At 57.6% G+C, this 13,122-nt stretch overlaps 1 protein-coding gene across 4 annotated transcripts in view; it reads right to left on the bottom strand.

Moving 5' to 3' along the window:
• Positions 1-7,084: 7,084 nt before the first annotated feature.
• Positions 7,085-13,122, bottom strand: part of NDST1 (N-deacetylase and N-sulfotransferase 1) — a 36,551-nt gene continuing 30,513 nt past the window's right edge. For 3 of the 4 annotated variants that reach the window (XM_019478504.2, XM_019478506.2, XM_019478505.2), the window contains exons 11-15: positions 12,121-12,295; positions 11,722-11,892; positions 10,701-10,810; positions 9,711-9,813; positions 7,085-9,458 (exon numbers count right to left, since the gene is read on the bottom strand). In XM_019478504.2, coding sequence (XP_019334049.1) covers positions 9,339-9,458; positions 9,711-9,813; positions 10,701-10,810; positions 11,722-11,892; positions 12,121-12,295 — 679 coding nt within the window. In that variant the 3' untranslated portion in view covers positions 7,085-9,338. The other variant, XM_059712920.1, reaches the window with a different exon arrangement.

The raw sequence follows: 13,122 nt of genomic DNA, 5'->3' as shown, positions 1-13,122 counted from the left end.
GTCTTCCTTGGAGGCCGCTCTGGCTGGAGATGAATGGGGTTGAGAGATGGGAAAGCCCTGAATGGGGCATAGGGGTTAAAAGATGGGAGTTGCTGTCAAAAAGCCCCTTGAAAGCCCCTTGCAGCTCACATCGGCCAGTCTGGACTAGCATAACCCAAGCAGTTGCTCTCCATTGTCAGAGGCGATCCCACAGCTCAGCACATCCCACTGCCAGGACGGTTTTGAGTTTTGACTTGGTTATTCCCTCCCTCACTTGTATCCCACTGCTCCTCAGTCTTTGCAATGCCACCTCATTTAGCTTCACCCCATGTCCTCTAGCAACCTCTCTCCCCCTTCTCCAGATCTACTGAAATCCCTGGACCCAAAGGGTTAGTTGTTCATGTGCACTAGGTTTGTAAGATGAGGCTCTTCGGAAGTCATGGAAGAGACGGAGCGAGATAAGGTAGTAATCGAAGACCTGATTGTGCAAGAACCAGCCAGCGGAAGGCAAGGTATAAAGGTGACGGCGCAGGAATCAGCCAGCCTACGCTACGTCAGCTAAGGTGAGCGTGAAAGTTTTGGCCATTTCGTACTCCTTCTCCCGCTGGAGAGATGCCACAGCTCTGGGGGAAGGAACGGGGAAGAGATGGATCCACGCAGCATCCAGAGACTGGTTAATGGACACGTCGTTTATGGACTCCCTCATCCGAACGGATGCATCAACCAAGACGAAGCCACCGGGACGTCTGGCCCCCGGATTGAATGGCCGGGAGTCACAAGCACACGCTGCGCTCTGAAGCCTCCTGAGATGCAGGGGCAGCCAACCCGGCATGCTTTCCCATTCACAAGTTCACGGAAAGAAAACGAGTTGGCAAGCCTGACTTCTCCGAGCGCGCTCCAGCACCACCTCGCGCCCACCCTGTCGGACCACGCGCATGAGTGAGTTGCACCCAAGGGCAAGTCACCGGCAGGTTGGACCCCAAGGGTTTCGACCTTCTTGTCTTCATTTCTCGTGTAGAAAAACAGACAATAAAGAACATTGTCATTTCAAACTATCCATATTATCCAGTTTGAAAGGAATATCCCCACACGGAAGAAACATATTTTAAGGAGTGAGATTTTGATATTTCAAACCCGTTTTGCGTCTTATAGCAGTGTTATATTTAAACTCCATGGCATTCAGTGCAAATACGTGACTCATGTAGCGTCAGATGTCCTAAATATTAGCCATATTATTCCTAGATATTATTATTCTTCAAACTCCTAACTATTATTACTCATACAGCACATTTCTAGTAAGATATAAATTTAGACCATTTCTTCAACAGACAACACAGAGATGGGAAATATTGCATAAGCTTTCTATAAAGTCATACAGTATGGGGCTATATAAACATACGAGGCTATGCCATTGCCCAGGGCTTAGAAGAGTTACTACAATTTAGCATTGCCCTATCACAAAATGTAAATCAAAATCATGGGAGATAAGTTAAAGGAAATGTTTTGCATGGCTCTTGTTCAAGGGAACAGACGTTTTATTGCACTTTCCAACAATATGGAGTACTGCCGGCACTTGGCGGGGGGAAATGCTCTGCAATAATTTGGAGGGCTGGACTCAATGATCTTCCGAGGTCCCTTCCAGCCCTAGTGTCTATGAAATCTAATGTCCATGAAAAAATAAAGAATGTGTTTTGTGTTGTTGTTGTCTAACTGCCTTCCTGGACATGCGGCGTGACTAAACAAAGGCAGAAATAGGCCAGACTCGAGCGAGGGATTGTCAAAGTTTTCGAGACGATAGCTCAGAATTTGAAAGATCACGTGACACGCCTTCATCCAATCAAAGGGCGGCAGTAGCCTGTTTTATGTCTACGGCATTCGATACGTCCCCACATCTATCATATGCTTGGTTTCATGTGGTATCAGGAATGTAACCCTACCCATTCGCGGGCCCTTCCCAGACAATTGCAATCATAAATGCCAAAGAATTTCTCTCTGTGGTTCTGTTGAAGAATCTCAGCAATGTCAACTTCCTTCTCCTTCTTGTTGACTTTTTATTGTCTCACCCCATTGTCTAGACGTTGCCTCCCTGAAATTCCCAAGATCTCGGCTTCCCACAACTTAAATGCAATAAATATATGTACGCTCGAGAGGCTAGTCCACCCCTAACCAAAACAGTAAAGAGCCAGCGAGGGCAGAGAGAAGCAGCGGTTCCCATCGACAAAGTAGATGCCACCATGTTGATGGAGCATCCCCTCCAAAAGGGCTCAAACCCACACCGCACAGAGAGGGGAGGGGAAAGCAGATGGACCCTTAGCAGAGATCGCCGGCTCAGCGCTATGAATCAGGCCATGCAGTGTCTACATCCACATTAGTCTTGGTCATGACAAGTCTCCCAGCCTAATTTTCAAGACAGAATAGGCTGTGGGTGCAGAAAAGACAAGACACCTCCACTGAAAATGTCCAGCATGGGAAGACAAATGCAGGGAGGAGTCTTTGGCGTGTACGTGGCATTTCTTTTGGTCCCCTTTAAGCCCATCTACTTACCAGAAGGTGCAAAGACTGGAAAGAAGAGTCCCATGACACAGCCTCACCAGCTGATGCTGCAAGTCTGAGCACGAGGACGTGACCCGGTGGGGGATCGGGCAATAGCAGCTCTCACAGACAGCCGGGTCAAGGGCCAGCCTGGTCCTGCAATTATCACCTGAGGCCGGCAGGCACCGGACACCAGCAGCCCTGTTGCAAAGCGCTGGTGTGTTGTGCCTTGCCAAGCACTGCAGAGCCCCTCGCCTGCCCATCCCTCGCTGCCAGCGGCTGTTTCAAGCACAGCAAGTCTCCTAAAACGTGAGCCTGGCTCCGTTTCCCTCTCTTACAAGCACGAGGTCTGCACAGCTGTTGGCTGAGTGGCATGGTCTCGTATCGGATGGACCGGCGAGGAGAACGGCATGGCCATACATCATCTTTCCAGGGCCGTGGCTTCCCACCCCAATCCTGGCAGCAACCCTGGAGTCTCCATTCTCCTCCCTCCCTGCCTTTCCCATCTCCCTCTCGAGAAGCTTCTCACAGGAGCTCTAGGAGCAGGCGCCGAGCTTCCCCCTTCCTCCCATCCCCTCCGGAGACTACTGCCAAACTCGCAGTCCTGGCAAACCTGCAAGGCAAGAGCCGAAGAGTCAGAACAGCAGCGCGGGGCTCGGCGTGGGATGTACCTCTCTGGCCCCAGGCTGTTTGCCCGCCACGTAGCCCATGCAGGGGTCTCGAGGCCCTGTGAGATGACAGCAGAGCATCACTGTGCCAATGGGGAAACTGAGGCATGGTGGGGCCAACAAGCTTCCCCCAAGGGGAAGCAGCCACTAGGGAGAGAGCCAGAAATGGAAACTGGACTTCATTTGAATGATGCAGATGGGCACAACTCTCCGGCACTTTAAAGGGGTCAGAGCGTCACTGCTGGGGAGAGATAAGGAGAGAGAAAAATGGGCGCTGGTGGGAGCAGTGGGATTTTATGCAGGGGGCAGGAGCCCTCTGGAAGAGGGGCTGGATGCAGACACAGGACACAGGAGTCAGGCATCCCTGCCAGCCCTGTGCCCCTGGGAAGAGGCATAGACCGGAGCACAGAGCCACAAGGCAGAGGGCGCAGGGCTGGCGGGGGGATGCCATCCGCAGAGCTGGCCATGGCTGAGGCCGCCCTACAGACTCTGCACGCAGCACAGCCGGTGCTGCCCCACCCAGGGATACAGCCTGAAGGCAGCAGGAGTGAGCCCCCCCCACCTACCCCTGCCCCATGACCCCTTAGTGATGGGCCCGAGCCGCGCCGCGGACTGGCTGCTCCCCACCCTGCACTTCCTGCGCGCTGCCTGGAACTGCCCAGGACGTGCATTAATCATCCTGTCCCGACGCCCAGCCAAGGGCAGGCGCAAGCTGCAGAGCACAAGGATCGAGCGGGCCGGCAGGAAAAGCTGGCTGGGAGGGAGCTGGCGGAGGAGGGAAGAGGAGCAGCCCGCAGCGGGCCTGGATGTCTGTGCAGAGCCAGGCACACCGATGGAGCCCACTTGGGGATGCCTCGTCCCAGAGGCCAGGGCTGCAGGAGGGCTGGGGAGGGGGGTGGTGAGTTAATGCCTCGGAGCTGCCTTGCCCTTGCCCCCGGGGATGCCCCGTTTCAGGAGAACAAGCTCCTGCCAGGAGCATGCATGCCCCCCAGCACTGGTGCCATGGCCCCCACTCTGTGCTAGCATTGTCTTGGGCATGCTGAGAGACGCTCTCAGAGAGTCCCTGGCACCAGGCTAGAGCCCACACCCTGCCCTGCCACGCTGCCTGTGCAGCTGCTCCCCGCAGGGGCACCGGGGACCACAGCTGAGCACCCTGCCAGGCTGAGCCAACAGAGAATGGGCCCCAGGGAGGGGCCTACAGCATTTACACTGCCACTGGGTCTCAGTCCAAAGCAGGGCCATGATCCCTCTCCCCAGCACGCCTGAATCCAAATGCTGCTACCCCAGGGGGGGAGGGGGGGCAGAAAGGCTGGAGGGAAACTGAGGCACGGTGCAGGGCTACATGGCTGCAGCAGGCAGCTACCCCATCATGGCCTGGTGGGGTATAAGCTTAAACATATACCCAGAGCAGCTAGCAACACGTGCAGGAGAGCCCACAGAGAGCAGTGGGCACTGGTGGGAGCAGTGGGATTTTGATGAGGGGTCAGATGCACAGCTCCTACCTCTGAGCTCAGCTGCCACATCCCCTCTCCTTCCCTTCAGTGTGCCACTAGCTACCCTCTCTTGTCCCCCACGCCCGCAGCCGCGCGCCTGGCCCCCTCCACAAAGCTGCACTCCATTTTTCACTCCGACAGGTTAAAACAAGCCGCCCTCATGCCGGGTCTGGGATTCATTAGGCTCTTTCCTCATTTCCTCCAGCGCTCGGCGTGGGGCGGAGGCGGGCTGGCTGGTTCAGGAGGTCAGCTGCTGGGTTTTTATCTGGAGGAGCCTGCGGGTGGGGGCTTTGCTCAGGGCGGCCACATCACAGGGCATCCCCTTCTTCTGGGAGACCCTGGGCAAACCCAGCTGCTCTGAATGCACCGGGATGCCCCCCCTGCAATACCCAGCCCGAGCCAGGGACCCCCACGCCGTGACACGGCCTGTACCCACTGTCCCTTGGAGCCCATGCAGTCCCCGAGCAGCGGCCATGCACCTCCGGCCCAAGGGGGTTCTCAAGTGGGGCCACCACAGCCACCCAGAGTGCACACATGTGGCACACGCATGTGCACGTGTGTCCGTGCAGCAGAGAGTGAGCAAACACGTCCATCCCTCTGGGGGGTTGGTACAAGCAGCCTTGAAGGGAGAAGAGGGCTGGCACTGGCACGCAGGAGCTCATGGGGCACGCTTGGCCATGGCTTGCTGAAGAGCTGCGTGTGGTCCATGCACGTGCACGCACGCACACGTTCACCCACCCTGTGGTGTTGGGGCGTGAACGAGGGGAAGTTCAGTACCAGGGGGTCGTTTTCACCACAACGTGTTGGCAAAGTGCGAGGGGTAATCGCAGGGGCTGAACAAGACACCCAGCCCCTGGCCCATGAGATATGGCTTAGCCCCCCCGGGGCTATCAGAGCTGGCACCTGGCTCCTCTCTGCTCAGCCTCGGGCACCAGCTGATCATTTCCTGCCGCCATCCCCATAGACATCCCAAGCGCCCCCTCGGCCAGGCAGAGAGGAAGGTGGTCCTGCGAGCAGGTTTTGTCGGTCCGTTCGTCCCAGGAAGCGGAGCTGGATCCATCCACCGTTTTAAGAAGCAACCCCAGCTTGACATGCAAGGCCCAGCCTTGGGATTCCTCCTCGCTGGCTGGAACGGGGCTGAACAGCAGTGCCCGCCTGGACCGAGCCCCCAGCCCCACAGCCGAACCGCTCAGACAGACCCCCGTGGGCTCAACCCCGGCTCTGCTCCGTGCCACATCCATGCCCCACACGGCTGCTGCAGGGCAGCACGCGATGGTGCTAACCAGACCCGCTGCCCCCATGACCTCCCCACAAAGGACAACTGCCGCAGGCCCTTAGCATCACCCCGGGACCCTGCAGCACAGGTGGGGATCGCGGCCTGGCCTCGGGGCTGCCCGGAGAAGGCAGAGGAATGCATGGGGGGTAACTGAGTTGCAGCACGGAGACTGGGGTGTGCTGCTTGTGCCCTGTGCGGGCCAGCAGCTCGGTGCATCCACCCAAGCTGCAGTCACAGCTCTGCCCGTGAGCACACAGCGGGGTGGGTGGAGTGGTCCAGGCTGAGCTCAGAGGATGGGGCTCAGCACCACGGGGGCACCTCCGCCCATGCTGAGCCCTGCTGCCCTGCTTGGCTCCCAGTACAGGAGGGGAATCAGCCCCTTGATGCCCAGGGGATGCCCATTTCCCAGCCACTGTGGGGATGAGCAGTCCTGTCGGTCCCGGCTCAAGCCCGTGCAGGGATGGAGCCTGGGCCGACACTGCCACCCCGTGGCCAAGGTCCATCCCTGTGCCGGCTGGGAGAGGTCCCCGGCGGAAAGGACTGTCAGGATGGTGAAGGATGCAAGGGAAGGAACTGCTCAGCCCACACCCAGGTGCTGGGCCGCTGGGCACGGGGCCAGCCGGCCACTCCTCCACGCCTGTGCTTATTATTGCAGGACATCCGTCCATGCCTGGCCCTGCCCCAGGCCTCCCTCCCGAAGGCCCTGACACCCAGGTGCTGGTGTGGGAACATCGGCCTTCACGAACGCGGCTGATATGGAGCTGCATGGGTGCAAGTGCTAGGATGGGCATGGGTACAACGGGGAGCAAGGAACAGCAGCATGGGGCACCAGCAAACCAGGGCAAGGGCACTGCAGAAGGGAAGAGCGGGGCTGAGTGCAAGCGGCTGCTAGCCTCTTCCACACTTTCAATACCAGCACAAGCCTGCTCGCTGCAGCCCTACCAGCACAGAGATGCCTCTTGCTGGGTTAAATCCACTCCCCGTATCCCAGCGTCACCCCGGGGGGAACGGGAAGCCAACAGGTGCAGTGCAACAAGATGCTGCCCTTGTGAAAGCAGCACGCGGGCACAGACCCACGTCCTTCTGCAACCCCCGCGCATGCCGACGGGGAAGAAGGGAGCCAGCGAGCGCGCAACTACAAATGGAGAACCCCACTTTATTTGCCGTTTGTTCAACAGGGCCTCCCAGCAGTGCGGAGGAAGCGCACCCTGCTCCGCCGCAGATGGGAAGGGCAGGGGGGCCAAGACACAGCCGACGTCCCTCCCTCTCTCCCGCCTGCCCCAGGATCCCCGCTCGCCGCGGTCCGGCACAGAATACCATGCAAAAATAAAACCGGGAGCCCGCGGCGGGGCCCCCTCTTTAGTCAGTAACAAAAGCTAAAAGAACGGCTTCAAAGAGCCCACCGAGTCCGCATCTCTCTCTCCCTTTCCCCAGCCCCAGGCAACCCTCCAGAGCAGAGGAGGATGGCAAGCGGAGGGTGGTGGGTAGGGCAGGGGGGTTGGCAGCAATATGTCCCAAGCCCGTGCGGCTCCAGTGAGCTCGGTGACCGGGATCGTAGGGTGGAGCAATAGGAAAGGACTGAGCGAGTTAGAGCCGGTGGTCCCAGGGGTCTCTACTGGCCTCCGAGGTGCCAGCCGCCCATGCGTGCTGTGGGAGGGGAGAGGGATCCACTCCCACCGTGCCGCCCGGCACCCGCCTGCTATTGCAACACTGATGAGATGAGACTGGGGGGCACCACGGGCCTGGGGTCACACGTCCTCCTTGCATGGGGGCTCCCCTCTTCATTCAAACTATCGAGGGTGGGCTTCAGCGCCCCTTTTCTTCCTGCCTCTGCAGGGCAGAGATGCAAAGATCTCGCCCTCCTTCGCCCTTAGCCGACTCAACCCTGAGGGTCTCCTCGTCTCCCATCCCTCAGCCAACATCTCTACCAAACCAGATGGCTTTCTTCCGCGTGCCATCTCGCCCAGGCCTCAGCAAACACGGATGGGCCAACTCCACTCTCAATGAGCAACAAGCCAGCGGGCTGCTTCATGCTCCAGGATAAACCAAGTGCCCCGGTTCATCGTTAGCGGCTGGCTCCCGTTCACACGGGCCCCGGGACAACAGGAGAAAGAAAGTAGGAGAAAACCTCAATACTGAGACATCGGCAGTAAAAATCACAAGGCGGAGGGGAGGGGAAGAGAGAGAGAGAGAAACAGGCCAACAATATACTTATCCCATAATTAAAAAATAAAAAGAGAAGCGCTCGTCTCTGGCCTGGAGACAGACCGAGCCGAAGCCCACAGTTGTCCACCTGTGTGTGTAACAGTGAATGAGACCAAGTCAAAACCTCGTCTCTCAGGTACAAAACTCTGGCACCAAAAGAACAAAGAAAACCACATTATTAAAATACTTTCAGGTTTCGTATTCAAGAGGCTCCACGTTCCCAGCGTCCTCCGGGCTGCTGACCGCCTGCCACGCCAGAGCCCGCCGTCCTTTGAGCGGGCGGACACGTGAAGTAGAGCCTGCGCCGGGCACCGTGTGATGGGGCACCTCAGGCTTTGACCACAGAAAACACCACGCGTGTAAAACATTGCAATGCAGGAGGGAGGGGTGTAGGGACCGGCTCTCCATCCTCCTGCCCCGGCAGCTTATCCGAGGAGCACCTGTCCCTTGGCTCCTCTCATCCAGATACAAGACTTGGCGGGCAGGGAGGGAATGATCAGTGACAAACTAAATATGGGCAATGCCAAAGTCTTCGAAAGCTTTTTCCCGAGAACACCAAGACATCTCTTCCAGCGTTTGGCGCCAGGCCACGGGCAAGCCCAGTGACCGCCAGTTCCCCCAGCTTGGAACTGGATTGCAGCGCCGGGCAAGAGCTGCTGTCCAGCCCCTGGATCCCAACAGCAGGTTGTGCTCCCACCACGAGCCGTCCACCTCTCCTACACCCTCTCCTCCACCACACGGGAACCGGAGTCCAAGCACCGCTGCAATACTGGCTCCAGCATGGAGAAGTCGGGCCCACCCGTGACCGGAGAATCCCACCCCACCCCCCAGCAAGTGACACTGTTGCAAACCAGCATGACATCACAAACCAAGAAGTGACATCGCAAACCAGAAAGTGACCTCGTTGGCAGGAAATCTGCAACTAAAATGGATCTGGGGGCTGCGGAGAGCCGTGCAGCCGTGGGTTTGCCAAGTCGGGCGACCTGGCTCGCCGCTCCAAGAGCCGCGCCGGTGACCACCTGGTTCCATCGTCCCCCCTCGAAGACCTTGGCTGAATATTGCTCAGAAATGCTTTTCCCTGGTTGCATCGTCCTCCTCCCGGGTGTCCGTCTGGCTCGCCGCTGGGTTTGGGCCCTGCTTCCTTCGGGCCCTTCCTCACTAGTGCTCAGCGAGCGAAGGCGGCAGCTACCTCGTGTTCTGGAGCTCCTCCCGCAGCCAGGTGGGCAGCGTCTGGCCCATTTTGTACAGGAGCTTGGAGAGCTCGATATTGTGGTCCCTGTAGTAATCCCGCAGGAAGGCTCGCGACTGCAGCGGGGAGAGAGCGGGAGCCGCCGTCAGCAACAGCAGCAGCAGCACGCTGTGAACTAGCTGCACTCGGGGTGGCTGGCTGTTCACTGGATACCCACCAAACCCTCCGTGCCCTCCTTGCATAAATCAGATGCATCCCAAAGGCCCCGCACAGCTGGCGTAGATGCCCACCCACTCACTGCGATCACCCTGACATGCCAGCGAAGCCAGCAAACACCCTTTTAGCAGCAAGAGGTCTGGGATACTCACATCCGAATCCATCTCGGGGTACTTCCTCCCTTTGCTTTTCCCCAAGCACTTGGTTTTCCCTCCCTCCAGCAGCTGGCACCAAAATCCTTTCTTGGGATCGAATCTACAGTTGATGAGAGGGGCAAAAAAAATCAAGGCTGTTAACAGAAACATGCCACGAACGGGCTTGGCACTCAGATTGCTCCCGGTGCGGGAAATGCTGTCAGCAAGGGGATGCCCCATCCCTCCAGGCCCTCGCTGGCCCTTCAGGGCGCACCCCGAGCAGCACGGGGACCATGCATGGATTTCTGCAGGGAACTCAGCTGTGGTAACGAGGTGCCATGTTTTAATGGCTTAAACACCCAGGGTGGGATTCTCTGAATGACGAATGGACATCGCTTGGCAAGCAATAGCCTGTGCATCGTGAGCTGCAAAGGAGGGGAAAGACTGTAATAATCCTCCACACGTTCTGTCAATGGGACAAAATGTCATGTTAGTAGGACTCCCCAACCCCGTCCCTGCCTGGCTCCCCACCATGCAGAGAAGCATCTCAATTGCTGTGCCTTGAACCCTGTGCTCAAGTTCTCCCGATTCTCCTGCGCAGATAACACGGTAACGATCAACATGCCAGGAATACAGCAGTGCAAAGTGCAGAGCCGGCCAAGGGGAGCAGGGCTGAGGCAGGACATGCCTTGGTCAGGACATGCGGACCTAGGGGGCACACGTTTTGGGGAAAAGGGCTGATTTCCCCTCCACCAGCTCCTGCTCACCACACCCAACAGGGAGGGAGCTCTCAGGTTAGTGTCTCAAGCCCCCACAAAGTCAATAAAAGCTTCATCATTGCCTTGGGGGTGGAGGGACAGGATTTTGCCTCTGGCACTGCCCTAAGCTGACTCCACTCAAAGCAGCACATCGCCTCCTTGAGAGAGAACACCCCAAGAAGAGAAAACCTGACTGGAGTGATGGGGACAAGGCCTTGAGGAGGAAGAGGAAGGTCTGAGGAGGACTCACGCCAGGGTTTTGTGATAATCAATGATGTTGGTCACACCCAGGAACTTCTGGACCGTCTCCATCACTTTGGCTGGCTCTGTGCGGAGCAGCTTGCCATCCAGAACCAGGATCTGCAGGGTGAGAGCAGGACCATAAGGGCTAGGCTGGTCCGGGAGGTCACTCACCCCACATCAGCTGAGTGCTAACTACTGTCATTACTAGCTGAGCGGTCATTTTGTCCCCAGCCCAAGGAGAAGGTCCTATGGAAACTACGATCTATCCCAGGTCCCTTTAGGGGACCTGTTTTCTACATCTTGGCCCTCCACACACCTGCGAGGGGGAGCCGTGCTCTCATCCCATCTGTGAAGAGGAGGAACTGGAGCTTGGGGGAAAAAGAAGCCAGTGCTAGCAAGGGCAAAGCCTCCCTGGGGTAGCTGCTTGGAAGCTGCAGACAGCTCTTTTGCAGAAAGAGCCAGGGGTAAAATTAAACTAGAGTAAGTATTGTGTGCCTATGGCTTATCCCAGGATAGCTATTTGCTCCCTGCTACTAGGAGGTGATAGCTGCCCACTATGCAGAGCCCGCTGGGCTGCCCCATGTCTGTGCGCTTTGGGTTCCAGTGTGCAACATCAGACATGCATCTCACAGGAGGATTTGGTCGCCCAGCTAGGGCTGGAGACAAGGAGAAGCAGGGTATGAGCTCCCCACCACTACCCTTCGGGACATGGCAAATCCAGAGGCTGAGGCGAACTGACTGAGCTGAGAAGGACTTGGAGAGGAGTTTGTGCCCCAGCCAGAAGCAATCCCGGGTTGCACAACTATGCCATCATGCTCATTTTCCAGTCCCAGCTCCTCCAAGCACCAAACGAAGGCTGGGGAGAGGCAGGACTTGATCTAAAAGGTGCCTGTGAATCCCCTGGCTGCCCTCGGACCACGGGCTCCAGCACAGGCTGGGCGCCGGTGCCTTCCTGCCTGACGCAGGGGAGCTCTCTGCAGCCCAGTGCTTGGAACAAAGCCACAGACCAATGCTCCCCTCACCCTTACCTGGTTGGCATGGAAGTTGTTCAACCAGCGCTCGATGTGGGTGGCATACCAGCCCGGCACCAGGCACCGGTTCTGCAGTGTTCGCAGCTTCTGCGAGACCTCGGGTCCAGCCGTGATCACTTCGTGGAAGGTGTATTTCAGAGCCACCGGGTCGTCGTGGGCTCGCTGGTGCTGTCAGAGCAGAGCAAGCCAGTTCAGTGCCTGGAGCAAACCCCGCAGGCGGAGGGGCTGGGAACCCAGGCTGCACAGAAGCTGAATGCTCAATGCCAGCGGTTTCTGAGAGCTGGCACTGTCACCAAGCTCTCCCTGCCACCTCGCCCTTCTCAAGGCAAGCGTCCCCCCTCCCACGGGCATCCTCCACATCTGTGCCAAGAGCTCAGGGAGAGCAGAGCCACTCACCTGATACCAGGAGTAGGCACGGTCTGCAGGGTTGATGAGGATGGTGATGACCTTGGCCTTGGAAAGCAGCGCGGCTGCTCGCCGGGGCGCCACTTCTGAGTCGAAGTAGTTGGCGCTCTTCTCGAAGTAGAAGTCGGAGGTGGTGTTGGAAGGGATGGGGAAAAACTCCATGTACCTGCGGGGAGGAGGGTGGCATGAGGCAGAGCAGGACCGAGACGCACACCCGGCTCCTTCCCTTCGTGGGCACTGAAACATTGGGAGCTCCTAACCTGACACACATTACTGAAGGGTTTCCCATGCCCCCGCTACAAACAGCCAAGTCATGCCTGTCTGAACAGGGAGGGAGTGGGACAGACGCCTAGGGAAGCTGTGGACCCTCCATCACTGGAGATGACCAAGAAAAGAGACGTGTGTCAGGGTTTCAGGGGGTTTTGGAGCCTTCCTCAGAGGCACTGGGTGTTGGCTGAGGCCCAGGCTGGGGATGGTGACCAGGCTGTGCCAATTCTGCTGCTGGAACCAAAGCTGGAGGATCCTGGCTAGAAGACCTTACCCCTCCACTCAGGGTTAGACCAAGATTTGGGGTCAGGAAGGAATTTTCCCCTATGCTCAGACTGGTATGAACTGCGGGGAGGGTTCGTCTTCCTCTAGCAGGCTCGTGGCCCTATACCTGGGATTTCTCGCGTGTATATTAACAACTCTTTATAGAAGCAGGATGTTGGCTGCCGCAGTCCCCTGGCTTTCTCTGTGTCGGGTTCAGGGGTGATGTCTTATGTCGTGTCAGGACTGCCGGTAGTTTTACTAAGAGGTTAGACTATGGATGGTTTGGACGGGGCTGATCCTGCCTCTGGCAGGGGGTTGGACTAGATGAACTCTGGAGCTCCTTTCTAATCCAACTTCTCTAGGAGTCTACAAAGCCACCAGCCAGGCACTTGAAGCCCTGCTACCCCATGCAAGCAAGGCTCTACACCAGCTGGAAGAGCGGTGTAACTGGGTGAGGGATAG

Source organism: Alligator mississippiensis, chromosome 9 (assembly GCF_030867095.1).
Source record: "Alligator mississippiensis isolate rAllMis1 chromosome 9, rAllMis1, whole genome shotgun sequence".
NCBI classification, from domain to species: Eukaryota; Metazoa; Chordata; order Crocodylia; family Alligatoridae; genus Alligator; species Alligator mississippiensis.
Note: the sequence above shows the minus strand (reverse complement) of the source record. Positions and strands in the feature narration are given on the sequence as shown.